Source organism: Notamacropus eugenii, chromosome 5, assembly GCF_028372415.1.
Source record: "Notamacropus eugenii isolate mMacEug1 chromosome 5, mMacEug1.pri_v2, whole genome shotgun sequence".
In the NCBI taxonomy this organism is placed as follows: domain Eukaryota; kingdom Metazoa; phylum Chordata; class Mammalia; order Diprotodontia; family Macropodidae; genus Notamacropus; species Notamacropus eugenii.
In genome coordinates, this window is record NC_092876.1 from 73592970 (window position 1) to 73619425 (window position 26456).

Sequence of the window (26456 nt, forward strand, 5' to 3'; positions counted from 1 at the left end):
TGGAACTCAAAATTTTGTGGAAATGAATGTTGAAAACTTAAAATAAATTAATAATTTTAAAAAATAATATTTAAAAAATATTCCTATGAGTTTTCCTCATAGGATCTCTTAAGTGGGAATTGATGGGTTTTTCTTCTACTTCTGCTTTCCTCCCTTGTGGTATCACCAAGGAAATATTCACAGCACTGCTGGTGACTATAAATATGCCAACATAGTACTCAATCGCCAAGTATAAAAGACTCTCCATATAGAAGGGAGAAGAAAAACATTTATTTAAGCACCAGAAAGCCAAATCCCAGAACCAGAAAGCAAAATCCGTCATGGTGACCAAGAAGCTAAAGAACATGATCACAGCAGGGGGCAAAGCAATTCTCAAACCTCCCCCTCTCAGTCAGGATCTTCTCACTATCAACAGTCATGCTATATCAGTTGGTCTGTGTCAGTTAGCCTGTATTCTATCCCCTCTGACCTGACCCCACTCACTCTCTTCCTCCTGGTTCCACTCTGCCCTTCTTGTTCCATCTCTTCAGCAAGCTCCTCCTACAACATGTGACTTAGGCTTCCAGGCAATTTAAGCAGATCATGTGGGCCTATTAATTAATGAGAAAGATCTTTCCATTTAAATTACTATTACACTTGTTCTAATGCTTCAGGACAATTTTATTTAATTATTTCTTGTATTACTGCATTAAGTCTTTTTTTGATCATAGCTTTCAGTGAGTCTGATTATTATTTTTTCTCTTCTTCATCTATTCTCCAGATCTGTTGGGTTGTTTTTATAAGATGTTTCATTTTCTCTTTTATTTTTTCATAATTCATATTTTCTTTAATTATTTTTTGATTTCTCATAATTTTCATGGTGTCATTTTCTTCCTCAAGATTCTGGATCTCCTTTTCTAGTTGCTTGACTTTTCTTTCAAAATCTTTTTGGGATTTTTTTTGGCTTATTCATGTATTTTTGGTTTTTCCTTCATTTCTGTCACTTGATTTTTAAAGTCATTTTCAAGATCTTTTGTGAAATTCTTTTAGGGAAGGTGACCATTTGACGTTGCTCTTTGGGGGTTTCTTCAATATCCTTCTCTGACAATGAACCCAATCTTCTCTATTCGCATAACAGCTTTCTATGGTTGAATTCTTTCTCCTTTGCCTGTGCATTTTTTATGTGGTAATAGCTTAATTTTTGTAAGCACCTCTAGTCTTGGGGTATGGGGTACGGTACCTCTTGCCCCCTCTCCCCTCTATCCTGGAACCTAAGTCAAACCTCCAGCCTCCTATAAGTGTCCACAGCCAGAGCTTTCTGTCCCACTGCTTCTGCACTCAACAGGCATGTGCTCTTTCCTTCTCACCCCTGCCACTCTTCACAGCACAGCTGGGTCTGGTGTTCCTTGTCAGCAGAGGTTCCCTTGATCTTCCCTGGCTCAGATGCCAAACACCCCTCACTATGGGGGGCAGGGGAAATTCCTGTGGCTAGGGCCTAAGTAACTTCTCAAACCAACTAAACCTAAGGCTTGCGTTGGGTTTTAAAGCTGTTTGCAGCTAGTTGTTAAAGTCAACAACATAGCCTACAGATGTTTATTCTTTATAGAGACCAAACCTCTTCAGGGGATTTTTCTTCAGATCTTCTCAAATTGTCCCAGGAAGACTCCTGTTGTGCCACTATTCTTATTTATTTTTACCTTCTTCCCACTTAGTTCACCCTAAGGTGTTATTTCATCTCTTTTGTGAGGGAAAATCTTGAGAGCTTGGAATTTTCTGACCTACTTGGCCATCTTATCAGCATCCTCTCCTCAAATTTCTTACAACATCCATCTCTCTACTTCTCCCAAATTATTTTTTGTATATATTTATTTGTAATAATCTGCTTTATTTCCACAAAATTTTGAGTTCCAAATTTTCTCCCCATCTCCCCCCTCCTCCACCCCATAACACCTTGTATTCTAATTACCCCTTCCCCCAATCTGCCCTCCATTCTATCACATCCCTCCCTCCCCTTATCCTCATCTTCTCTCTTTTCTTGTAGGGCAAGATTGATTTCTATAACCCATTACCTGTATTTCTTATTTCCAGGTTGTATGCAAAACAATTCTTACCAAACATTCCTAAAACTTTGAGTTCCAACTTATCTCTCTTCCTCCCTCCCCACCCATCCCCACTGAGAAGGCAAGAAGCTCAATATAGGCTATATATGTGCAGTTTTGCAAAGATTTCCATAATAGTTATGTTAAGTAAGAGTAACTATATTTCCCTCCATCTTATGCTGCCCCCCATTTATTCTATTCTCTCTTCTGACCTTGTCCCTCACCAAAAGTGTTTACTTCTAATTACTCCCTCCCCCTATTGGCTCTCCCTTCTATCATGCCTGCCACTCCACTTGTCCTCTTCTCCCCTACTTTCCTATAGTGTAAGATACATTTTCATACCAAATTGAGTGAGCATGTTGTTCCCTCCTTAAGCCAAATGTGAAGAGAGTAAGTTTTACTTTTTCCCTCTCTCCTCCTCCCTTTTCTCCTCCATTGAAAAAGCTTTTTCTTCCCTCTTTTATGAGAAATAATTTGCCCCATTCCATTTCTCCTTTTTTCCTCCTACTATATTCCCCTCTCACCTCTTAATTTTATCTATTTTCAGATATTCCTTCTTATTCAATTCACCCTGTGTTCTCTCTCTCTCTCTCTCTCTCTGTATATATATACATACCTATATATATATATATATATATATATATATATATATATATACATATATATATATATATAGGTATGTATGTATATATATATATACATGTATGTATATATATATACGTGTGTGTGTGTGTGTGTCCAATCCTTCCACTATCCAGATATTGAGAAAAGTCTCAAGAGTTGCAAATATTATCTTTCCAGATAGGAATGTAAACACTTCAGTTTTAGAAAGTCCCTTATGATTTCTCTTTCCTGTTTACCTTTTCATGTTTCTCTTGATTCTTGTGTTTGAAAGTCAAATTTTCTATGCAGTTATGGTCTTTTCATCAAAAACGTTTGAAAGTCCTCTGTTTCACTGAATGATCATTTTTCCCCTGAAATATTATACTTAGTTTTGCTGGGTAGGTGATTCTTGGTTTTAATCCTAGTTCTTTTGACTTCTGGAATGTTATATTCCAAGCCTTTTGATCCCTTAAGGTAGAAGGACCTAGATCTTGTGTTATCCTGATTGCATTTCCACAAACAACTTGAATTGTTTCTTTCAAGTTGCTTACAATATTTTCTCCTTGACCTGTGAACTCTGGAATTTGGCTACAATATTCCTAGGAGTTTCTCTTTTCTGATCTCTTTAAGGAGGTGATCAGGGGATTCTTTTAATATTTATTTTGCCCTCTGATTCTAGGATATCAGGAGAGTTTTCCTTGATAATTTCATGAAAGATGATGTGTAGGCTCTTTTTTTGATCATGACTTTCAGGTAGTCCCATAATTTTTAAATTATCTCAGCTGGATCTATTTTCCAAGTCAGTTGTTTTTCCAATGACATATTTAACATTGTCTTTAATTTTTTCATTCTTTTTGTTTTGTTTTGTAATTTCTTGGTTTCTCATAAAGTCATTAGTTTCCATCTGCTTTATTCTAATTTTTAAGGAACTATTTCTTCAGTGAGCTTTTGAACCACCTTTTTCATTTGGCTAATTCTGCTTTTGAAAGCATTCTTCTCCTCATTGGCTTTTTGGACCTCTTTTGCCAATTGAGTTAGCCTATTTTTCAAGGTGTTATTTTCTTCAGCATTTTTGGGTCTCCTTTAGCAAGCTGTTGTCTCACTTTTCAAGCTCTTCCATGGCCTGAGACCACTGCATATTTATTTTGGAGGTATTGGATGGAGAAGCCTTGACTTCCTCTGACAATATGCATTGTTCTTCCTCATCTGAAGGGATGGAAGAAAATACCTGTTCACCAAGAAAGTAACCTTCCATAGTCTTATTTTTTCCCTTTTTTGGGCATTTTCCCAACCAGTTACTTCACTTTTGAATCCTTTGTCAAGAAGAGGGTGTACTTTGGAGACCTGAAAGTTCTCAGTTCCTCCAAGGTGGCACAATCAAGGGAAAGGAGTTTACTATTCTCCTGGCCTACACACTCGTCTGGGAGCAACCAAAAACTTTTCTGCCCAGAATCTGCAAGTAGTAGAATTCCCTCTCCACAACTGCCTCCAGTTCTGCCAGGGCTCCTCCTCCTTACCCCAGTTTTGGACTCAGGACTGAGATTCAGATCAACTGCTTAGTTCCCCCAGGTGCTTTAGGCAGAGGGCTCCAACAATGGACACTGCCACTGCAGTGGCTGCTGCTGGCAGAGCCAGACTGCATTCCCTTTCCCATGTGAAAATGCTTTCTCACTGACCTTTGAAGCTTTCTTTGGCACTTGTGGGTTAAGGGACCTGAGAACCACCGCTGCTCCTTGGGATCCCTCCCCTGAGACCTGTTCAGGTCTTGTTCCTGCTGGTGCCTAGCAGTCAAGGCTGGGCTGGGATCTGTGGTCTGCACTCCACTCCATACCCTGTGTGATAGACCTTTCCTGTCAGCTTTCCAGGCTACCTTGGGCTGGAAATCTTTTTCGTCATTTTGTGGCTTTTGCTGCTCTAAACTTTGTTTAGAGTCATTTTTTACAGGTATTTTATGGGCTGTGGGGGAAGAGCTAGAGTATGTGCATCCTTCTACTCTGCAAACTGGGCCCTGCCCCCTCAATGATCTGTTTTAAATGTTGCTTTCATCCAGTAGACTCTTAAGATTCTTGTAGGAAATGACTTTCTCATTTCTGATGTATTGTCACAGAGACCCCATCCCCTACTTCAGGCATGCTCAATCAGCATTCCAGGCAAATATTGGAAGCTTGGACTGAGCTTCCTTCTAGGCATTTGTGATGGAGGGATCTTTACCCATACTTTAGAGCATGTGAAAATTCCCCTGCCTAGTTACAAAACAACAAATGGAGATTTTGTTAGCCTTCTTCTGGCTAAGAGTGACTGAGGGTCTGGTAATTTGAAGCAATGAAGAATCTTCTGGTTGAGTCTAGAAGGGCAAGAGATACAAAGGAAGTTAAAAGTAGAACTGAATGTGATTACAACAAGTTTGAGGGAATGAATTTGATCTAGCTCTTCCCACTGAGTTGTTGACTGAGGAAGACTTACTTCATTGCATTGCTGGGGGTGGGGGAGGGACATTGGATTCTTTCCATTTCTATTTTATCATCTGCTTCTAGAATATCAGGACAGTTTTCCTTAATAATTTGTTGAAAGACAATGTCTAGGCTCTTTTTTTCATCATGATTTTCAGGTAGTCCAATCATTTTTAAGTTATCTTTCCTTGATCCATTTTCCAGGTGAGTTGTTTCTCCAATGAGATATTTCACATTGTCTGGTACTTTTTCATTCCTTTGGTTTTGCTTTACAATTTATTGATTTCTCAAAAAGTCATTAGCTTCCATTTGCTCCATTCTAATTAATAAAGGATTACTTTCTTCAGTGAGCTTTTGGACCTCTGTTTCCATTCGTCTCATTCTGCTCTTTAAGGCATTCTTCTCCTCAATGGCTTTTTGTACATGTTTTGTGATTTGGGTTAGTCTAATTTAAAGATGTGATTTTCTTTAGTATTTTGAATGAGTTTCCTTTAGCAAGCTGTTGAATCGTTCTTCATTATTTTCTTGCATCACTTTCATTTTTCTTCCCAATTTTTCCTCCCTTCTCTTACTTGATTTTCAAAATTCTTTTTAAGCTCTTCCATGGCATGAGACCAATTAATACTTCCTTTATAGACTTTGGATACAGGAGTTTTGGCTTTGTTATCTTCTGGCCATATATTTTGATCTTCCTTTTCATCAATAACGTAAGAAAATACCTCTTCACTGAGAAAGTAAGAATCAATATTCTCTTTCTTTTCCCCCATTTGCTCCCTTTCCCAGCCAATTACTTGACCTTTGATCTTTATTAAGTAGAGGGCTCCAGAGACAACTTCACACCTATCTATGAAGGTCTTTAGCGTTTGTGGATTGAGAAGTCTGGAATCCACAGTGGCCACCAGCAATTAAGTCCCCTAAGACCTGCTCCTGCTCAGTCCACACCAGTGTGGCCCCCACCAACCTGCGTTCCTCTCCTAGATTGGTGCAATAGACCCCTACCCTAGACCTTCCAGATTGTTTTGAGCTGGAAATTTGCTTCAGTCTGTCATTTTGTGACTTGTGATGGTCTAGAATTTGTTTAGACTCACTTTTACAGGTTTTTTTGAGGGGCTTAGGGGGACAGTTATAGCAGGTCCCTACTTCTACTCTGCCATCTCGTCTCCACCCTTTGCTCATCATTTCTTGAAGCATAATAGTACCCCATCATAATCACACATCACAGTTTGTTCAGCCATTCCCCAATTGAAGGGCATCCCCTCAATTTCCAATTCTATGCCACCAGAAAAGAGCTGCTACAAATATTTTTGTACATATAGATTATTTTTTTCCTCTGTTTTTGGATACAGACCAAGTAGTGATATTGTTTGTCAAAGGGTATGTGTGGTTTTATAGCCCTTTGGACACAGTTCCAAATTGCTGTAAAGAATGGTTGAATCAGTTCACAACTCCACCAATAGTGCATTAATGACTCATTTCCCCCACATCCCCTCCTACATTTTTCATTTCCCTTTTCTGTAATATTATCCAGCCTCATAAGTGTGAGGCAGTACCTCAGAATTGTTTTCATTTCCATTTCTCCAGTGAAATTGGTAGGGATTTTGCAGAGACATAAAAGGACTCCCAAGTCCAAGAGTCATAAAGAAACCTCAGCCCTCTGTGTTCTCTCTATATGTGCTTAACTCCCTTTGAATTTTAATCTTGAGCTCACTCTCCCTAGGAACTTAGGTCATATAAGGAGTGAATGGTTTCTGTCCTTGTGTCTCTTGACATCATTTTAGAAAAGCTCATTGATGTCAAATGGTTGATTGATATTATGAGGGAGAACTTCTGCATAGGGGCTTGTAATGGTAATTTAAATGGAAAGATCTTTCCCATTCATTAATAGTCCCATGTGACCTGCTTAGATCACATGGAAGCCTAAGTCATATGTAGTGGAAGGAGCTCACTGAAAGGGTGGAACAGGAAGAGTGAAGCAAAACTGAAAGGAAGTTGGTCATGCTACTCATAGCTGAGAAGGATGCAGGCAAGCAGGCATAGCTAGGCTCCTGAGTGTTTGTTTGGTCCCAGCATATGGGAGGTGGGGTAAGACTTGGAAATGTCTCTGTCCGCTGAAGTGCTAATGTTTATTGACTTCTTAGTTACTATGATAGATTTGGCTTTCTGGTATTGGGATTTGACTTTCTGAAGTCTGAATAAATGCTTTTCTTCTGCCTTTTATATGGAGAGTCTGTTATACTTTATGATTCAGAACTACAGTGGCATATTCATAGTCGCCCTCAGTGCTATGAATATCGCCTGGGAGATAAAGGGCTCACAAGTAATAGTATTAGAAGCAATCATTCCTCATTGTTACTTCTAAAAATCTTGGGAAAAGGAGTCATTAGTTGCCCTCTTAGAACCTGTTCTGCTTGTGCAAATGGTACTGGGACAGTGAGCTTGGAGCAAGTGCCTCAGTGTCTTCCTACGTCTTTTGCTCAGCACAGTGACAGGCACATATTAAGTACTTAATACCTGCAGAACCAAATGGAATTTGTGCCTCACCAAAGATTCATCACATTCTCTTTTGAAACATTTGCTTGTCTAGCTTTTTCGCATCTGAGACTATAAAGTCCGTGAAAGCAAGGACAGTGTTTCAGTCATCTTTGTATCTTTCTCAGTGCCTATTTCTGTCCACAGCTGGTGCTCACTATGAGGAGAGAGAGAGAGAGAGAGAGAGAGAGAGAGAGAGAGAGAGAGAGAGAGAGAGAGAGAGAGAGAGAGAGAGAGAGAGAAGAGAGAGAGAGAGAGAGAGAGAAAGAGAGAGAGAGAGAGAGAAAAAGAGAGAATCAGAGACAGATACAGACATAAAGTTGGAGAAAAAGAAAGTAGGATAGAGAGAGACAGAAAACAGAGATCAACACAAAAAGAAAGAGACAGAAAAGGAAAGAGAAAGAGAGAAATTTTCTGACAGAGACAGACAAGAGACAGGCAGGAGAGACAGAGAGACAGAGATAGAAAGGGATGTGAAGATAGAGAAGGAGAGAAAGAGAGAAGGGGAGAGAGAAAAACTGAACAAGAGATTGAAAGAGGTATTGAAAAGGAGAGATGGAGAGACAGCGACAGACAGTGACTTAACAGATGTAGAGACAGAGAGTTTCAATGAAAGGTCAGGGTTCAGGTTAGGAACATTTGTTAAGAGGTTTGTTTTTCTTCCTCCTTCCCACCTCCCCTGTGGTATACTCAATTTCTTTTTGTGTTTTTATGTAGAGATGGCACCCATTATAGAAGTGCCTACATCAAATAAACAAATACAGAGGCAGCAAACATTGTTCCAGGATTCCATGAAACAAGATAGGAGGAAATGTAGAGGGGATAAATTCATCCCCTGTGAGTGTCACAGCCAAATCTCTCCAGGTAGGTCCTAAGGTGCAAAAGTGAGCCAGGCAAGGGTCTGATTGCTCACAATTATATTCAGTTTAAGGCAGCACCATCCCTCCCTTGCCTGTGGGCATCCAGCCCTGAGGCTGCAATGCTCTCTGGATTCTGTGTGTTGAGGTCTTCCAGTCCCTCCTTCCAGGTAGGAAAAACTTCATTTCTCATCAGCCCCTGGTTGATAAGGGGCTACACCTGTATTGTTTCTAGGTGTTTCCCTCAGGTAAGAGTTCTTTTCCCTTCTGTTGTGGGCAAGGATTACTTCCTGGACTTCACTAGAGTCTCCCACAAGATTGGCACAGGGGTAAGTAGTAAAGTAAAGTAAAGTAAGTAGTAAAGTAAAGTAAAGTAAGTAGTAAAGTAAAGTAGTAAAAGTAAGTAGTAAAGACTTCATAAATACTTTGTGAGTGGTAACTTCCACATAAATATGTACCATCAGTATTGATTAATTATGATAACTCAGATATATGTGTCACTTTAAGGACTGCAAAGTACTTTCCTTATAATTATGCTGTGAGGGAGCAAAGGGCAAATATTTTCATCCCCTTTTTATACATGAGGAGATCTGTGAGTCTAAGATTCTGTGTCTGAGAAGAGATTTCAAATCTAAGACTACCCTTTCTTGATCCATGAGGATGATGAGGACTAAGATGAAATCTGGTTTGTTCTGATTACCTCTGGAATGTAGGTTCATTGTAGGTCACAGATTAAGGTCCCAAGCCTAGTAGGGAATGGATGGCTCCTGCCTGCCTTGGGTGGTAGTACATACCTACTATCCTTGCTACTTGGGGTGGCTAAGATTAGTGGATCAACTGAGTTCAGGAATTCTCAGGTATGATAGTGGTAAAGCCAATTAGGTGGTTGTATTAGGTACAGCAACAATCTGGTGAGTCCCTCAGGAGCAGGGGATGAGAGGTAAAAGGGAAGGGGAAAACAGGATGTCTCCAAATTCACCCAGACCAAAAATGGAGTGGGTCAAAGGGTTCTGATCTGCAGTAGGGTCATAAGTGGTGGCTGTACTTCTAGCCTGGGTGAGATAGAGAAGCTCAGTCTCAAAAAGAAAAATAAAAGGAAGGAATAGTCAATTGCAAGGCTTTCTACTCACCAGATTCCTCTATTCCGTACTACTACCTTGAGGAATGCTGCCTTTATGTCCTTATTCCTAAGGCTGTATGTAGACCACAGGGTTGAGCAGAGCAGTGAACACATTGTAGAAAAGTGAGATCTGCTTTCTCTGTGTGTAGCTGGAGTTGGGTCTCATATAGATATATGTGGCTGGTGAAAAGAACAAAGTGACCACAGTTAGATGGAAAGCACAAGTGGAGAAGGCCTTATAGCGACTTTGGGTGGACTTGTTCTTGAAGATGGCCAAGGTGATGCAGACATAGGAAGCCAGGATGAGTGACAGAGACCCTAATACCATGAAGATGCTTATGACTAAGTCTACTATCTCAATAAGGTGTGTGTCCATGCAAGCCAGACTCCAGACTGAGGGACCCTCACAGAAGTAGTGGTTCACCATATTAGGACCACAGGAGGAGAGATTCATGGTAAAAAACATGTGGACTAGGGAGAAGAAGAAACCAGAAGCCCAAGTCCCTACTTCCAATCTCACACACAGGCCCCAGTTGAGGATGAGCATGTAATGCAGGGGGAAGCAGATAGCTACATAATGGTAATAGGCCATAACCACAAACAAGATGCACGCAGTGATACCCAGAGCACTAAATACATACATCTGTAGCCAGCAGCCTTCAAAGGAGATGAGCTTAGAATTCAGAATTAGAGCTTAGAATTAGAAAGCAGGTGTACCAACATCTGAGAGGCATTGTGGTAGTGACATAGCCCACGTCCAGGAGGGAGAGAATGCTGAGGAAAAAGTACATAAGTGTGTGGAGGTGAGAATCTAGGCACATGAGAATGATGGTGAGTCCATTGCCCAGGATTAAACAGAGGTAGAGAAGGAGAAAGATGATGAAAAGAATCCTATTTGAGGTGGTGTCACTGGAGAAGTCAAGCAGGACAAATTCAGTAACAGAACTGTGGTTTAATGCTGGGGACATTGAGAGAGTAGAGCCCTGGAGAGAGAAAAAGAGAACATGGTGAAACATAGGAATCTCAGCATTGGAAAAAGATAGAGGAACCCAGGGCCCTCTGAGCTCCTCAGTTGAAAAGCCCATTTTGAATAGTCCTTCCCAAAGAGAGTGGGTGCAATCCTAGCATCATGGAGTTTTGAAGCTTCAGGGATCTTTAAAGACAATGTGTTCCAACCCCTTATTTCACCCATTAGGTCATCATAGAACAAACAAGGAAAATGACTTACTCAAGATTAGATATCAAGTCAGGAGAAGAGGCAAGGCTAGGGTTGTGGCCTGTTATTTACTTGTTCCCTGGTGCCCCACTGCTTCCAGTGTTGGTGTCCCTTGATTCCTAGAGGATCACATAGAAGAAAACCTCAGAAAACATTTTCTATGGCTCCCACCCGAGCAAGAGTCTTTTCTAGAGTATCCCCAACAAGAAGACTCTAGTATCTGCCAAAAGAGTGATACTGATATTTCTTTCTCTTTTTAATTAGCTCTAAGAGAAAGCTTTTCCATATACTAAACTGAAATCTATTCCTTAACTTTCACCTGCTGCCTTGAGTTTCTTCCTCTGAAATTAGATAAAACAAACATTTTCTCATCCTGCAAATTATTCATCTTAATGCAGTCCAAGATCATGTTACCTTTTTCTGTCTGTCATATCCCATTTTAAGTTCATCATGACCCTTGAAACCCACTAAGACTTCTGAATCTTTTCTTAAATAAACCCTTGCTTGCCATATTTTCTTTATCCTGTAAAAAATGAAGAACCACATGAAAATGGGGTTTTTATGGTGTTCAGGAGGTGGGGAGGTTGTGTTATCTGTTTTTTAGACCACTACACTGTCTGAAATTTCATGAACAAAGGAAATTTTGGGGGGGCAAGAGAGGGAAACTCCATTTATCTCTTGGAGTCCAGGTGATTCCTACCAAGTCTGGGGGAGTCTAAGATGAGAAGATTCAGAGTTGGAAGATATTATTTAATCCACCATTCTCTCCCATTATGCCAATGAAGAAACTGAGGCACAGGGAAGTTAACTAATTTGCTGAAGGTCACATAGGAAGCAAGTAGTGTAACTAAGATTTAAATCCCCATCTATTTCTACCTCATAAGATTCTTGAAATAGAAGCCACCCCCTTTAAGATTGATTAAAATGGAGGATAGGAAGACCACAGCAAATCAGGGAACAGCTTACTGGGGGCATGGCAGGTTTTCACTCTGCACAGGTAGAGGGAGTCACTCCATGGATGAAATCATATAGCTCTCTTCTGAAATTTTAAATGATGATAAATAATATTTCCTACTGAAATTATATCTAAGAAATATGAAAATCAATTGAAATGAATGTGGATTTTTTGAGGGAATTGAGGATGTTCAGGCTGTAAATGATAAGATTCAGAGGTACTGGAGAGAGGTGTATTATTTGAGGGTTTGTCACATGAATGAATAACTACATTTGTTTATTTTGACCCCAGAGTTTAGCATTAGAGGGGAGATCAAAAGAGGCAAATTTAAGCCTAGTTTCAGGAAAAAGACTTCATATCTAAAAGTGAAATGGTCTGTCTCTGGGGTTAATGGTTTCCCTGTCATTGGAGGTATTCATATTGAGCCTGAAAGACCATCTTGTCATGTATCGAGTACCTTCTCAAGTATAGTTTGGACAACATGGTTGCTGAAGTCTTTTCTATTGTTAAAATTCTATGATTCTTGTCGACTAGAATTTAGATAATTGGGGAGGAGTGAAGGAGAGCATTGTAGACATGGAAACAACATAAACAAAGGTTTAGAAGTTGTCAGTGCACCTGACTTTATCAGGGATGGTATACCTCCAGTTTGACTTAAGTGGATAGTTCTTCCATAAGTACAGCTGATGAAGACCCATAAAAGAAAGTTCTTGTCATCAAGAACTTTGCCAAATGGTCCAATACCAGAAATAGATATAGTTTAATTTATATAGTATAGTATAATTTAATAGTTTAATTAATGGAAATGAGACTAAAGAAAATGAATTGTCCATTCTTCCTACACTCTTCCAATTCTATATGTGCATCTCCGGGCATTAACATACGAGTATTCTGAAAACAAGAATTGACTTACTTTTCCATTTGTGTTCCCTATGCTTGGCACAAAGCAGGTACTTAATAAATGCTTCATCATTGATTCATTTCTCTAGCCATTCACTTATTCTTAGACATAAATCCATAAAACTTCTTATCACTACTCTGAGAACCGTCAACTCCACCCCCTTCACTTATAGGTCCATCAACCCCACATCTACCCTGTAAACAGATGTATCCTCAGTCATGTGTACACCAGCTTCATCATCCTCAGTGACAGTCATAAATTTGTCCCCATCTCATCCCCTGTTTCATTCTCTTTTCTTCAATCACAGAGAGAAAACAGAAGACAGCACCTTAGAGAGTGTCCACATTTAGGGGAAAATTAGGGGAGGAAGAACTATCAAGGTAAGAGGAAGTGTGGTCAGAGAGGTAGGAGAAGAAGTAGGAAATGAAGAGAAGGAATGAAGAAGAACCTCATGGTATTTCTTCTTAGATCCTCTCTATGGTAAAGTCATAAGAGGATGAGGTACAAAGACTGATAATCTTATTTAAAATCCTAGTCTAGGTATTGACAACCTGAGTGATCACAGGTAAACCATTTAAGCTCTCGTGGCTTCAGTTTACCCATGTGAAAATGAGGTGATAACCTTTGAGGATTTAAATCTCTGATCTTTCAGAACAGAAATGTGAAAAAAAAAGAAAGTAGGAAGATAAAGGTGATGAGGAGCAATATGGAGCAGAGGTTCTAAGGAAAATTCAGACAAAGGATCTCAAGATTTTGTATTCTGGACCCCTATGGAAATCTTCTGAACACATTTAGGGTTATGGACCCATTCTTAAAATCGTGCTTTCAAATGCATCAAATACCCAGGCTTACAAAGGAAAGTGAATGCTAAGTGTAAATAATGATACATTTTCCCCCTCATCTAAGTTCACAGATCCTCCAAATCTATGCATGGACCTGTAGAACCCAGGTAAGGAACCTTTGTTCTAGGAGTTGGGAGTGTAAGGTTGGAAGCAGTGGGAATGACTGGGAAAGAGAAGAAATGCTGAGGGCAAGGAAACAGGATGAATAGAAGGGATGATAATATAGAAGTAAGAGGGGAAGAGAGAATTGGAAAAGATGTGGGAATGAGGAAAATGGGGGAGATAGGATATGGAGAGCTTTCCTGTCTGGCTTCAGCATTTCCTCCATCTCCTGACCAAGCTGTTGTCAGCCTCTCACTTATTCCTCATCTCCATCCCTGAAGATCTCCAAATCTCAGCACCTTTGGCTCTTTAGCCCCTTCCTTCTCATGCTGCTTTTCCACTGTTCAGATCAGCCCTTCCAGACAAAATCATTGCCTCACCCTTCAGGAAGGTGGAAGACAAAGACCTCCAGTGAATAGGTCATTTGGTTATTGGAAAAGAGTCTTGAGTGAGGGGTAGGCCAATAATCTAGGTCACCAGCACAGCCAGTGGTTTGCAGGCCACTCCAACATGGCAGCAAGCCAGCTCTGGACTCCTGGGTATTCATGGGCTTAATCTCCCACCTTTTCTTCCTATGCACTCCCAACTCACTGCACCCTGTCCTGACCTCAAGCTACCGCTGCTTCTTTCAGAGAGGAATCCTTTCTGCCAGTGCAGAGAAGGTGTCCAGCTTCTGAGAAAGAGAGAAGCAATAACTAAGGAGAAGGTTTCCCAGCCTTGTTCATGACAGAAGGGATGGCCCCATTGACTAATCAACTAGGGTTTTTATGACCCTCTGTGATAGTCACATCTCCTCAGAGAAACCAGAGAGAGGAGCACCTGCCTCCTCCATCTCCTCCAAGGAGAATCTGCCTCCTCCTGTCTTTCCCAAACCCCTCCCCGGGAGAGTATCTAGGAATAGGTTTCCTGGGAATTCCTATTTTCTTAAGAATTTATAGTAATAAAGACCTTAGAATGAGAAAAGAGAAAGGGAAGGAGATTTCTCATTATGCCATACTCTTCTGGGATATGAGCTGGGAGGGAGAGAAAAGAAGGAAAAAAATAGGTATATATGAGTTATTAGAATTTTTATCCAAATTCTCTTAGCTCATGATGCCTTCTTCCAATCATTTAACCTCTGCCTGCCTCAATTTCTTCATCTGTCAAATGAGGATATTAATAGCACCTACCTGTCAGGGTTGTTTTGAGAGTAGAAAAAGATGATCCTTTTAAAATCATTAAAGTGCTATGTAAGTACTGGCTACTATTATTGCCTGCCCCAAAATACATTTTAAAGTCTTCTGAGGGCCATGAATCCACTGCCACTTTCTTCCATTAAAAAAGAGTTTATGCAAATGTTATAGAGGAATTTCTGGAACCAAGATGGTGGAATAAGCAGAAATCACCTGACCTGTCCTCTATCACCTTCAAACTTGTATAAAATAGGAACCCAGAATGAATTCTGGAATGGTAGAACCAGCAAAAATGTGGAATAAAACAATCTTTTAGAACAAGACACTTGGAAGGTCAGTAGGGAAGATTTGTTTCACTTTGGTAAAAGGGGCATACAGTCCAGTACAAGAAGTGTCCCAGCAAGCCAGCAGCAAGATCTGCCTCACCAAGCCAGCAGTAGGACTTGAGCTCAAATGTTGCAGCAGGTAAGTGGGCAAAAATTCACGCTTGGATCCCCTACTTGCCTCAGTGGAGCACCAAGTGAATGGGAAGCTGCCAGTGTCAGAACCTCTAGGTGCCTCCATGAAGTACAAGTGAGTGAGGGGTAGGTGAGCTGCCAGACCCCTGTGGCACTAGAAAACACCAGCCACCCAACATGACTACTCTACCCCTATCTCCATGGAGCAGCAGGAGTGCAGTAAGAACTGCCATATCCACAGTGCAACACAAAGTTCACACCATGCCTAAGCCAGCACCAGACAGTAGTTCCTCCTACCCTACATCCCACCCTACATTCTCAGTGCACTACCAAGAATTGGGTTCCATTCTGGCCTCAGGGCAGCACCAGTGTGGCATCAGGCAAACAGGCAGCAGCTACAGCCCCAGCCACATGAAGCTTAGGACAGTGTCCCTTCCATCCCAGGAGCAGAGCTCAAATTTTAAGGAGAAAAACTGAAAATGATGAGGAAAGAACAAACCACAAATAGAATGTATCTTAGCACAGAACATTTTTATTGTGACAGAAAAGGCCCAAACCACAGAGAGTACAACGATGTAAAATACCTATGTGCAAAGCCCCAAAGAAAAATGTGAATGGTACTGAACTCCAAAAATAACTTATGGAAGAGCTCAAAAACAAGTTAAAAAATCAAATAAGAGACTTAGAAAAAAATTTGGAAAAGAATTGGTGGTGATACAAGAGCATCATCAAAAAAAAGTAGATAGCGTGGTAAAGGAAGCACAAAAATGGAAAAAGAAGTACAAAAATTTACTGAAGAAAAAAATTGGTCAAATGGGAAAGGAGGTAAAAAGCTAACTGAAGAACATATCTCCTTAAAAATGAACATTGAGCAAGTAGAAGCTAATGACTCTACCTTTAAGAATCAGTGAAATAAAATCAAGAGTGAAAAATAGAAGAAAATGTGAAATACTTCATTGGAAAAATGATTGACTTGGAAAAGAGATCTAGGAGATAAAAATTAAAAATCAATAGACTGCCTGAAAGCCATGACCAAAAGGAGGGCAGGGACATCATACTTCAATATGTTGTCAACATAAAATAGCCTTATTCCTTGTGAAACAATACCCCATGTGGAAACTGACCTTCCTTCAGAAATAATTAGCAGAGGAACTAAAGGATTGGATTCTACTGATAGAATAAAATTGGGAGCCTAAGTATGGGTAAAACAAGAGCCAGATAATGTTCCAAAGACTGCTGAAATTATAGCACATGCGAAAGATAATACCACAGCTGTTGCTTATTCAGGAGAAGATGATTACCAAATTGTACTCTTACCTCACATAATCTACCATGAATGAGGTTATGAGAGTGAGTTCATGGACTCCAGAAGCACAGCTGACCTATATCTAGCCTGCTTCTGGTTATTGTCTCCTTGTTTTTTCTGGCTTTTGTCTGTTTAACTTGTTTGGAAGATTTGTTTCCTGCATCTATACCCTCCAGCTGCAGATGCCTAATTCCTTAAGCCAGATGTCAACCCTTGTCCACAACTGTGATGTGTCACCCCTGGACATTGTATCAATCAATCTCTGGAAGCCACTTAAAGAACTGACTCCTTAAATGGGACCTCTTGGGGCACAGACAGCTCTATGTCCAGTCTCAGTGGGAAGTATCTATGGAAGAATAGACCTTCACCCCTTACCCAAGATTTGGTTAGGGGGGGAATGTTGGGGTACTTTTGCTCAAATACCACACTAAGATATTGTTTTATATGCTTGTTTTGTGTGATCCCTGCTATATTGATGCAAAGTTCTATTGACACCAGTTTGCCTAAGATATTGTTTCATATGCTTTTTTTCTGTTGTCCCTGTTATAATTTTGTTGATACCAGTTCTACCAACCTATGCAATGAATTCAAAAGATCTTGGGAACAAATGTGATGGTAATTTAAATGGGAAGATCTTTCTTATTCATTAATAGGCCATGTGACCTGCTTAGATCACATGGAAGCCTAAGGAACACACGGTGGGAGGAGCTTGCCGAATGGGTGGAACAGAAAGGGTGGAGCAGAGCTCAGAGGAAGTTGGTCTAGCTAGAAAGAGCTGGGAAGGACACAGGCAAGAAGGCACAACTACACTTGTAGGTGTTTGTGGGAAGACCCTGGGGAGGGGGCAGAGGGAGGGGTGAGGCAGAAAGGGGAAGGCTTGGAAATGCCTTTGTCCCTTGCAGGGCTGATGCATACTGATTTCTTGGTTACTATGACAGATCTGGCTTGCTGGTGTTGCGATTTGGCTTTCTTGTGTCTGATTAAATGTTTTACTTCTGCCTTCTATGTGGAGAATCTGCTATACTCTGTCATTCAGAACTATGCTGGCATATTCATGGTCACCCTTGATGCTGGGAATATTGCCTGAACGATACAGGGCTCTCAAGTGATAGCATAAGAAGCAATCATACCTCAAAGTTACTTCTAAAATCCTGGGGGCATGAGTCATTAGTTGCTCTCTTGGGACTGAAACTACTGCTGTAAAGGGTGTTGGGCCAGTGAGCTTGGAGCAAGTGTCTGTCTTCCTATGTCTGTTACCCAGCACAGTGACAGGCGCATACTAAGCACTTAATACCTGCTGAACCAAATGGAATTTGTATCTCACCAAAGACTCTCACTACAGTCTCTCTTGGATCATTTGTTTGCCTAGCTTTTGCCCCTTCTTAAACTATAAGATCAGGGCAGTGTTACTGTCATCCTTTTATCTCTCCCAGTGCCTATTTCTGTCCACAGTTCGTGTTCAGTAGGAGAGGTGACAAGGATGGAAGACGGAGGAGCAAATAAGCATTTATATGTTACTTTCTATGAGCCAAGGATCGTGTCAAGAGTTTTACAAATAATAAAAGTTTGTTGAATTGAAAAGAAAGCTCTCTAACTCCTCCATTCCAGCATTTGCCCAGTCTCATTTTTGCCTCTGTGGCTAGGGATCCTAAGACCTTTGACTTTAAAGCTAGAAAAAATTTTTTTCAATGATCTGGTTTAGTCTCTTAATTTAGAGATGAAGAAACTAAATATCAGAGAGGAGAAGTTGCTTTCCCAAAATCACATTTGTAGCAAGAAGCAGAGATTTGCTTATGTTTCTCTACCTTCTCCTTTTCATCCACTACTATAAACACATTCAGTGATTAGATAAAATCCCACAAGTGCCATGATGCCATCCGTAGGTGTTCTAGGCCACTGAAATTTGGGCCTCTCACTTTCTACAAAGGTCACATTCTAGGAGTACTAAAAAAGCACTTGGTTCCCTTTTGTTTTGTGTTTTTATGTGTGTGAGAGATAAAGAGAGAGAGAGAGAGAAAGAGACAGAGAGAGAGAGAGAGAGAGAGAGAGAGAGAGTAGCAGAGATGGAGACAGACACAAACAGAGGGAGAAAGAGAAAGACAAAACAGAGATAGAGACAAAGAGAGAGAAAAGGAGAGAGAGTTTTTCAAATAGAGATAGACAAAAGGCAGACAAAAAAGACAGAGAGAAATAGAATGGGATGGGGAGAGAGAGGAGAGAAAGAGGGAAGGGGAGAGAGAGAAATTGGACAAGAGATTGAAAAAGGTATTGAAAGGGAGAAATGGAGAGACAGAGCAATAGAGAAATAACAGAGGTAGAGACACACACAGAGATTCAATAAAAAGTCATGGTTCAGGTTAGGGCCATTTGTCTACAGGTTTGTTTTTCTTTCCTCCTTCCCACCTCCCCTGTTGTATACTCATGTATAGAAAACACTCAAAGTGCAATGAAAAACAGCTTGTTTTTATGTAGAGATGAAACCCATAATAGAAGTACCAACATCAAAGAAACAAATGTATAAGTACCAGACCAATTTTTGCAGGATGCTGTGAAACAGGAAAGGAGGAAGTATAGAGGGGATAAATTCATCCACTGTGAGTATTACAGTCAATTTTCTCCAGGTAGGTCAGTCCTTAAGTGCAAATGGGAGCCAGGTGAGGGTCTGATTGCTCACAATTATGTTCAGTTCAAGGCAGCACCATACCTCCCTTGCCTTCCACTGGGGGCATCCAACCCTGAGGCTTCAATGCTCCTTGGATTCTATGTGTTGAAGTCATCCAGTCCCTCCTTCCAGGTGAGTAAAACTACATTTCCCATCAGCCTCTGACTGATAAGGGGCTACATGCCTACTATTCCTAGGTGTCTCCCTCAGGTAAGTTTTCTTTGACCTTCTGTTGTGGGCAAAGATTACTTTCTGGCCTTCACTAGAGCCTCCCACAGGACTGATACATGGGGAGGAATGTAGTGAAAACTCTGTAAATAATTTGTGAGTGATTCCTTCCATGCAACTGTATATCATTAGTATTAGGTAATTATATGTAATGTATGTGACCCTTTAAAGATTGCAAAGTACTTTCCTTATAATTACCTTGTGAGGGAGAAAAGGGCAAATATTTTCATCCCTTCTTTATAGATGAGGAGGAGATCTCTGAGTTTAAACTTCTGTTTCTGAGAAGAGATTCCAAATCTAAGACTAGCCTTTCTTCATTCATGAGGATGATGAGGACTAAGATGAATTCTAGTTTGTTCTGGTTAACTCTGGAAGGTAAGTGATGCTACAGGCCTGTTGTAGGTCACAGACCAAGGTCTCAAGCCCTGTAGGAATGAATGGGCCCTGCCTGCCCTGGATGGTAGCACATACCTACAATCCTTGCTATTATGGGAGGCTAAGGCTAGTAAATCAACTGAGTTTGGGAGTTCTCATATGTGATAGGGATAAAACTAATCAGTTGGATACATTAAGGACAGCAACAATATGATGAGCCCCTCAGGAGCAAGGAATGAGAGGACAAGAGGAAGAGGAAACCAGGCTGCCTACAGATGGGCAGATTGGCCCAGATCAATAATGGAATTGGACAAAGCGTGCTGAGCAGCAGTGGAGTTGGTACCATAAGTGGTAACTATACTTCTAGCCTGGTTGAGATAGGGAAAGAGTTTCAAAAAGAAAAATGAAAGGAAAGAATAGTCTATTTTGAGACTCTCTACTCACCAGACCACTCTGTTCTGCACTACTACCTTGATGAATGCTGCCTTTATGTCCTTATTCCTAAGGCTGTAGACCACAGGATTGAGCAGGGCAGTGAAGACATTGTAGAAGAGTGAGACCTTCTTGTCTGTCTCTGGGTTATAGCTGGAAGTGGGCCTCATATAGATGTATATGGCAGGTGCATAGAACAGAGTGACCACAGTTAGGTGGGAAGCACAAGTGGAGAAGGCCTTACAGCGGCTTTGGGTGGACTTGATCTTGAGGATGGCCAAGGTGATGTGGACATAGGAGATCAGGATGAGTGACAGAGGCCCTAATACCATGAAGATGCTAAGGACTAAGTCTACCATCTCAATAAGGTGTATGTCCATGCAAGCCAGGCTCCGGACTGAGGGAACCTCACAGAAGTAATGGTTCACCTTGTTAGGACCACAGAAGGGGAGATTCATGGTAAAAAATATGTGGACTAGGGAGAAGAAGAAACCAGAAGCACAGGTCCCTATCACCAACCTGACACACAGATCCCAGTGGAGGATGAGCATGTAACGCAGGGGGAAGCAGATGGCTACATAACAGTCATAGGCCATGACTGCAAAGAAGATGCACTCAGTGAGACCCAGAGCACCAAATACATACATCTGGAGCCAGCAGCCTTCAAAGGAGATGAGCTAAGAACTGGAAAGGAAGTGTACCAACATCTGAGGCATTGTGGTAGTGACATAACCCATGTCCAGTAGGGAGAGAATGCTGAGGAAAAAGTACATAGGTGTGTGGAGGTGACAATCCAGGTAAATCAGCATAGTGATGAGTCCATTGCCCAGGACTGAGCAGAGGTGCCGAAAGAGAAAGATGATGAAAAGGTTCCTGTTTGAGGTGGGGTCACTGGAGAAGCCAAGCAGGATGAATTCAGTAACAGAACTGTGATTTGATGCTGGGGACATTGAGAAAATAGGGCCCTGGAAAGAGAAAAAGAGAAGATGATGGAGCTTAGGACTGCAACACTCGAAAAGGGCATGGGGAAGCAGGGCCCTCTGAGTTCCTCAGATGAAGAAGCCACCTTCAGTTTGACTTAGATAGTTTCTGTAATAAGATCATTAAAAACTGAATTGGACTTGACTAGGGGAGACTTGAATACCAGGATGAGGGGTTAAGGCTTCTTTCCTTGCCCCTGAAGTTTTCTGATTAGATAAGTGACCTGCTCAGAAATATGCTTTTTCTGAACATTTTAATCAGCATTTATAGGGGAAATTGCACATGAGGAAGACTGAAGGCAAGGAGATCAGTGAGGAAGCTATTGATGAGCCCAGGTGAGAGGCCTAAAGTAGAGCATTTGGGTGTGTGGATGAAGGGGACAGGAGAGACCCTAGAGGGCTTTTAGAGGTAGAATCTGGAGGACTTGGCACCTGACTAGCTGGATAAGGAGGAAAATTGAAATGGAACAGCAACTACATCTGTGTGATACTTCAAGTTTTGCAGAATTCTTTACGTATATTACACATTTGGAGATAATGTGGGATCTTCAGCCTAGATGACTGAGAAGAAGATAGTAGTGTCAGCTAGAGGAACAGGCAAGTCCAAAAGTAAGCTCATTGATGGGTTGTAGAGGAAGGGAGAAGAGGAGTTCTGTTTTGCCATACTGAGACTAAGTAATTGTCAGGAGATCCCTTCAGGTAGAGAGGTGCAGTGAAAATCTGGAGATGCTGAGAAAGGCAATCAGGGCTCTAGATAAAGATGTGAGAGTCAAAATGTTAGTTGTATTTGTCTGGGAGTAGATGGAGTCAGTGAGGAAGATAGTGCCTAGAGAAAAGAGAACAGAAGCTAGGACCTTTGAGCACACCCATATTTGTGGAAAAGCTAGAGGAGGAAAAGCTATCAGGGTCAGAGAAAGCATGGCCAGTGAGGTAGGAGAACTAGGGAATGGAGAGAAGGAAGGATGAAGAACATGGACCTGCATGACCTTGCTTTTCCTACTTGAAGTAGAAAGGTAAGGCCAATTGCTGACTCCATGTTTGTAGAGAAGCACCAAGTACCCTTTTGAGGTGAATGAGGGCTCTTTGTGTTGGAATAAGACAATGACCTGCATGACTTTTTCCTACAGCATTTGACAAAGAAGGAACTAAGGAAGCCACTTCCGCATTTTCCCCAGTAATAAATCTATCAGCTCTCTCATCCCTCCTGGAAACTCCATTATTTCTCCTATGCTCAGTGACAGATTTATCGACATCCCTCCTACTTAGTCAGAGATGAATCAACTTCTCCACCCATATCTCCTTCACAAATGCATCAACAATCTTCTTTCCAGTCATAGATACCTTGTTTTCTCCAACATGCCCAGGCACAGATCCACTGACACTTGTACTGCAGTCCCAGATCCATTATATCTCCCATCCTCAGTCACAGGTCCATTACTTCCCCTATGCCTTGACACAGATACATAAAATTCCCTATTGCAACTTGATAAGCCATCAACTTCCCTGCAGTCTCAGGGAGAGACAGAATGAAGCATGCACCAGGGTTCCAAGCCACCACCACTACTTGAAATATCACATCTCTTCATAAACCAATAGAAATGAGCCAAGACCCTTCTCCTAAGATCGCCAGGAATAGTTTCATCCCTCCCCATTTCACACCCCCAGATCCCCAACACTGTTTCCAACCCTGCTCCTACAGCCATCCTTCAGGGGAGCAGTCCCTGGAAGGAAACGATTTGACAACTTCCTGTGAAGGTGTTGCACCCCTCACTTCTTCAGTAGGTGCAGCTACTGATGACCCATAAAAGAAAATTCTTGTCACCAAATTCTGTAGCACTGCCAAATGCTTCAGTGTCAGAAATGGATATAGGTTGATCAGAGGAAAGGACACTAAAGAAAATGTATTGCCTTCTCTATTTTTTCTTGCACCCTTCAAAGGTTTTGGTGTCACATAAAAATGTCAGTGTTCTGAGAGTATGAATTGACTTACTTTTCTATTCATATTCCCTGTGTTTGGCACAAAGCAAATACTTAATAAATGCTTTGTCATTGATTCACTCATCTAGCCATTCACTTATGCTTAGAAAAAATCCATAAAAGTCTTATCACTAGTCCCAGAACCATCACTTCCCCATCCTCACTCTCACATTTATCAGTTCCCTCTCTACCCTGTAACAGATCCATCCTCAGTCATGGATGCACCAACTTGATCATCCTCAGACACTGAATCATAACTTCTTCCTCATCTCATCCCCATTCTCATTCTCTTGTCTTCCAACACAGAGAGGAGATAACAGAACACAGTACCTTGGAGAGTGTCCACATCTAGGGAAAAATTAGCCAAGGAAGAACTATCAGGGTCAGAGAAAATGTGGTCAGAGAAGTAGGAGAAGTAAGAAATGAAGAAAAGGAATGATGAAGAAGCTATTTCTTCTTAGATCCTCTCTATGGTACAGTGACAACAGGGATAGGTATAAAGTCTGATAATCTTATGTGCTATCCTAGTATAGGTATTTCCTACCTGGGTGACCTCAGGTAAGCCACTTAAGCTCTCTTGGCCTCAGTTTACCCTTCTGAAAAAGAGGTGATAATGTCTGAAGATTTAAATCTTTGACCTTCCAACATAGGGATGTGGAAATAAAGCAAGTAGGAAGGTAAAGGGGATGAGGAGCAGTAAGAGACAGAGAGTCTAAGGCAAGGGTTCAGGCAAAACTTCTTAACTTTTTTGTGTACTGGACCCACATAGAAGTCTGCTGAAGCCCATGAACCCCTTCTCAAAAATCTGTTTTAAAAGGCACAAAATTACACACAGGATTACACAGGATTACAAAAGTGAAAGGTTAGTTGAAACAATGATACATTTACCCCACATCCAAGTTCACAGATCTTCCAAATCTATCCATGGATCAATGGACCCTAGGTAATCAAGCCTTAGTCTAGGTGTTGCAGGGGTATAAGGTTGGAGGAAATGGGAATGCCTGGGAAAGAGATGGAATATTGAGGACAAGGAAAGAGGATGAGTAGAAAGGATGGCAACACAGAAGTAAGAGTGGGAGAGAGAAGTGGGGAAAGGGTGGGAATGTGGAGGATAGGGGAGATAGGACATGGAGAGCTTTCCTGTCTTCACATTTCCTCCATTTTCTGACCAAGCTTTTTTCAGCCTCCCAATCATTTCCTCATCTCTGCCTCTGAAACTCTCCAAATCTCCCCTCTGTTGGCTCTTTATTCCTTGCCTTTTGTTTCTCTTCTCTTTGCTCCTTGCTCCTTTTCCCTTCTCCAGACCAGCTTTTTCAGACAGAACCCTTGCCTTACCCTGCAGGAATGTGAAACACAAATCTCTCCAGTGGAGAGATCACTTGTTTCTTTGAAAAGAGAATTGAGTGAAGGTCATACCAAGAATCTATGTCTCCTGCATAGCCAGTGAATTCCAGGCTACTCCAAAAGGCCAGTAGACAGGCTCTAGATTCCAAGGTATTCATGGGCTTAATCTCCCACCTTTTCTTCCTCTACACTCCCACTCACTGTTCCTTGCCCTGCTCTCAAGCTACTGCTTCTTTCAGAGAGAGGAGTCCTTTTAGCCAGGACAGAAAAGTTTTCCAGCTTCTGAGAAACAGTGAAGCAGTGCCTAAGGAGAGGTTTCCCTAGCCCTACTCATGACAGGAGAAGCTATGTCCCCAATGGCCAATTATCTAGGCTTTTTATAACCCTATGTGATAGTCAAATCTCATCAGAGAAACCAAAGAGAGAAGCACCTGTTTCCTTCAGCTCCTCCAAGGAGGATCTTCCTCCTTCTGTCCTGCCCAACCCCCTTCCCAAGAGATTATCTGGGACTAGGTTTCCAGGGAATTCCTATTAACAGAAGAATTTTCTAGAAATGGAGACCTTAGAAGGAGGAAAGAGAAAAGGAAGGAACTTTCTCATTATAGCATATTCATTTGGGATATGAATTGGGAGTGGGAGAAAAGCAGGGAAGAAATAGGTAAATATGAATGATTGCAATCTTTATTCAAATTTTCTTAGCTCCTGATACCTTCTTCTTAGTCATTTAATCTCAGCCTGCCTCAGTTTCTTCATCTGTCAAATGAGGATAATAATAGCACCTACCTCTCAGGGTTGTTATGAGAATAAAAAGAGATCATCTTTTTAAAGTGCTTTAAGAACTATGTAAATACTGGTTGTTATTATTGCCTCCCCAGAAACCTACTTTAAAGTCTTCTGGAGACCATGATTGCATTATGTCCTCCTTCCATTAAAATCAATTAGTTCATTCAAATGACATGATATACAAGAGTTCCTAGAGCCAAAATGTTGGTATAAGCAGAAAATCACTTCTGGACTTCTCCCCTATTCACCTTCAAACAAGTACAAAATAGCCCTGCAAAATGAATTCTGGAATGGTAGAACCCAGTAAAAAGATAGGATAAAAAATTCTTCTAGTCCAAGAAACTTGGAAAGTCAGCAGTAAAGATATATTTAACTCTGGCAAAAAGGTGAGCACAGTCCAGTACAGGAAGAATCCCAGCAAGTCTGCAGCAAGCTCTGCCTTAGCAAGCCAGCAGAAGGACCTGAACCCTAGTGTGACACCACATGGGCAGTTAAACATCAACTCTGGGACCCTCCACTTGTCTCAGAGCAGTAGCATGTGCATGGGCACACAAAAGTGCCAGAACCCTCATATGCCTCAGTGCAGCACCAGGTAAGCTGCCAGACTTCTGTGGCACTGTGAAGCACTAGCCAACCCACATGCCTACCCAACCTCTACCACTGTGCAGCAGCAAGTTAGCAGTAAAACCTCCCTTGACCCTGGTGTGACACAGGGATCCCCTATATGCCTAAGGAAAGCACCAGACCACACTCCTTTGGCCTCTACCAATGCCAGCCACCTTAAATCCCATACTACCGTCTCAGTACTGCAGTAGGAATTTGGGCACCATGTGGACCTCAAAGCAGCCCCAGTGCATCACCAGGCAAAAAACTAGGGTCTACAGTCCCTGGAACAATAAGCTTGGGACAGTGTCCCTTCCGCCCCAGAACCAGAACTCACTTTTAAAAGTAAGGGGAAAGACTGGAAAAATATGAGCAAAAACCAAGCAAACAAGGAAAAGTATGAATCTGACCATACAAAGTTATGGTGACTAGGAAGATTAAGACACAAACTCGGAAGAGGCCAAGAATGTCAAAAGGCCTACA

General features: G+C 41.3%; 1 protein-coding gene and 1 pseudogene across 1 annotated transcript; both read right to left on the minus strand.

The window, feature by feature from the left end:
- Positions 1 to 9704: 9704 nt before the first annotated feature.
- LOC140507494 (olfactory receptor 6A2-like) lies at positions 9705 to 10458 on the minus strand. The gene is made up of 2 exons (XM_072615566.1): positions 10365 to 10458; positions 9705 to 10333 (listed from the first exon to the last, which is right to left on the minus strand). The coding sequence occupies exons 1-2, from the start codon at positions 10456 to 10458 to the stop codon at positions 9705 to 9707; spliced, it is 723 nt and encodes a 240-aa protein (XP_072471667.1).
- Positions 10459 to 20294: 9836 nt separating this feature from the next.
- On the minus strand, positions 20295 to 21236 carry LOC140508604 (olfactory receptor 2A12-like; annotated as a pseudogene).
- Between the last annotated feature and the right edge of the window lie 5220 nt (positions 21237 to 26456).

Excerpts from the sequence above, each read along its gene's own strand:
- LOC140507494 (XM_072615566.1), bottom strand. The coding sequence starts at position 10,458 with ATGTGCCTAGATTCTCACCTCCACACACTTATGTACTTTTTCCTCAGC. Across the intron at positions 10,334-10,364 it reads TGTCACTACCACAATGCCTC|AAGCTCTAATTCTGAATTCT; the intron begins TCAGATGTTGGT and ends CTTTCTAATTCT.